Consider the following 935-nt stretch of genomic DNA (forward strand, 5'->3'; position numbering starts at 1 on the left):
ACACGTGTACATGAATGAGTGAGTGATAGGTTAGTCTAGTCATCATGTGTGTACACGTGTGTATAGCAGGCACACCCCTCTGCTAATGCGCACTTACTTTTCCTTGCAACGTTCGTTGTATGCGTGTTGTTGTCGCAATTCGTTCTGCAGAAACCTGATCTCCGAGGCAATGACATCGTCGCCATGGCAACCATATCCAAGTCCCGTGGCACTGTGAACCACCCCCGCCTCTACGCCACTGCCCAGTCCCGATTCCACTCCAGGAATCGCCGCACCCTTCGTTCTATTTTTAGGATCTCCCGCGTCTGTCTCGGCTGTGCCGTCTGTGGTCCCCTTTGAAGACCCCCCCACTCGCTGAGTGTCACCAGGCGATGACGTGTCTTTGGGGTCGAGGGTGTCCGCGTATGCGAGGTGCGGTGCTATTCCCAGCAACGCCAACTCGCGCGCCACAAACCACTCCAACCCCCTCATCCCGGTATCAACCACGGCCGCCAAACCGGGATCGTCCGTGAGGCTCGTGCTAGTGCTGGTGTTGATGTTGGTGCTGTCGTTCGCACCCGTACTACTAGCCCCCGCCTGTGTACGTTTGCTCGTGCTTTGGGCCACATTTATCCCGTCTTCAATACGTTTACTAAACGTCTGTACGCCATCACTCCCGTACCTGTACTCGGACTCTGGTCCGTCGTAGTCCTTATCACAGCGACACGGTGACTCTGCGGTCGCCTGGTGAGCGCGCCCAGATCTATTTATAGCTCGACCGGTTCTATTTATAGATCGGCCGGCTTTTCTATCTATAGATCGGGGACTGCCCTCTATTTTTATCTCAGGGATGGATCCTTCAGTACTCGAACGGCCTTCACGAATTCTCGCTGGTGTGTCTTCGTCATGGCTCCGATCTTTTGGATGTGATGCGCTGCAGATGCACAGTGGTGGAT

At 54.8% G+C, this 935-nt stretch overlaps 1 protein-coding gene across 1 annotated transcript; it reads right to left on the bottom strand.

The window, feature by feature from the left end:
* Nucleotides 1-93: 93 nt before the first annotated feature.
* On the bottom strand, nt 94-723 carry SARC_17348 (hypothetical protein; the record flags this gene model as incomplete). The annotated part of the gene is made up of 1 exon (XM_014288554.1): nt 94-723. A coding segment is annotated over one exon (630 nt), but the record flags the coding sequence as incomplete, so codon positions are not given.
* Between the last annotated feature and the right edge of the window lie 212 nt (nt 724-935).

Source organism: Sphaeroforma arctica (genome assembly GCF_001186125.1).
Source record: "Sphaeroforma arctica JP610 unplaced genomic scaffold supercont1.10473, whole genome shotgun sequence".
Lineage (NCBI taxonomy): Eukaryota > Ichthyosporea > Ichthyophonida > Sphaeroforma > Sphaeroforma arctica.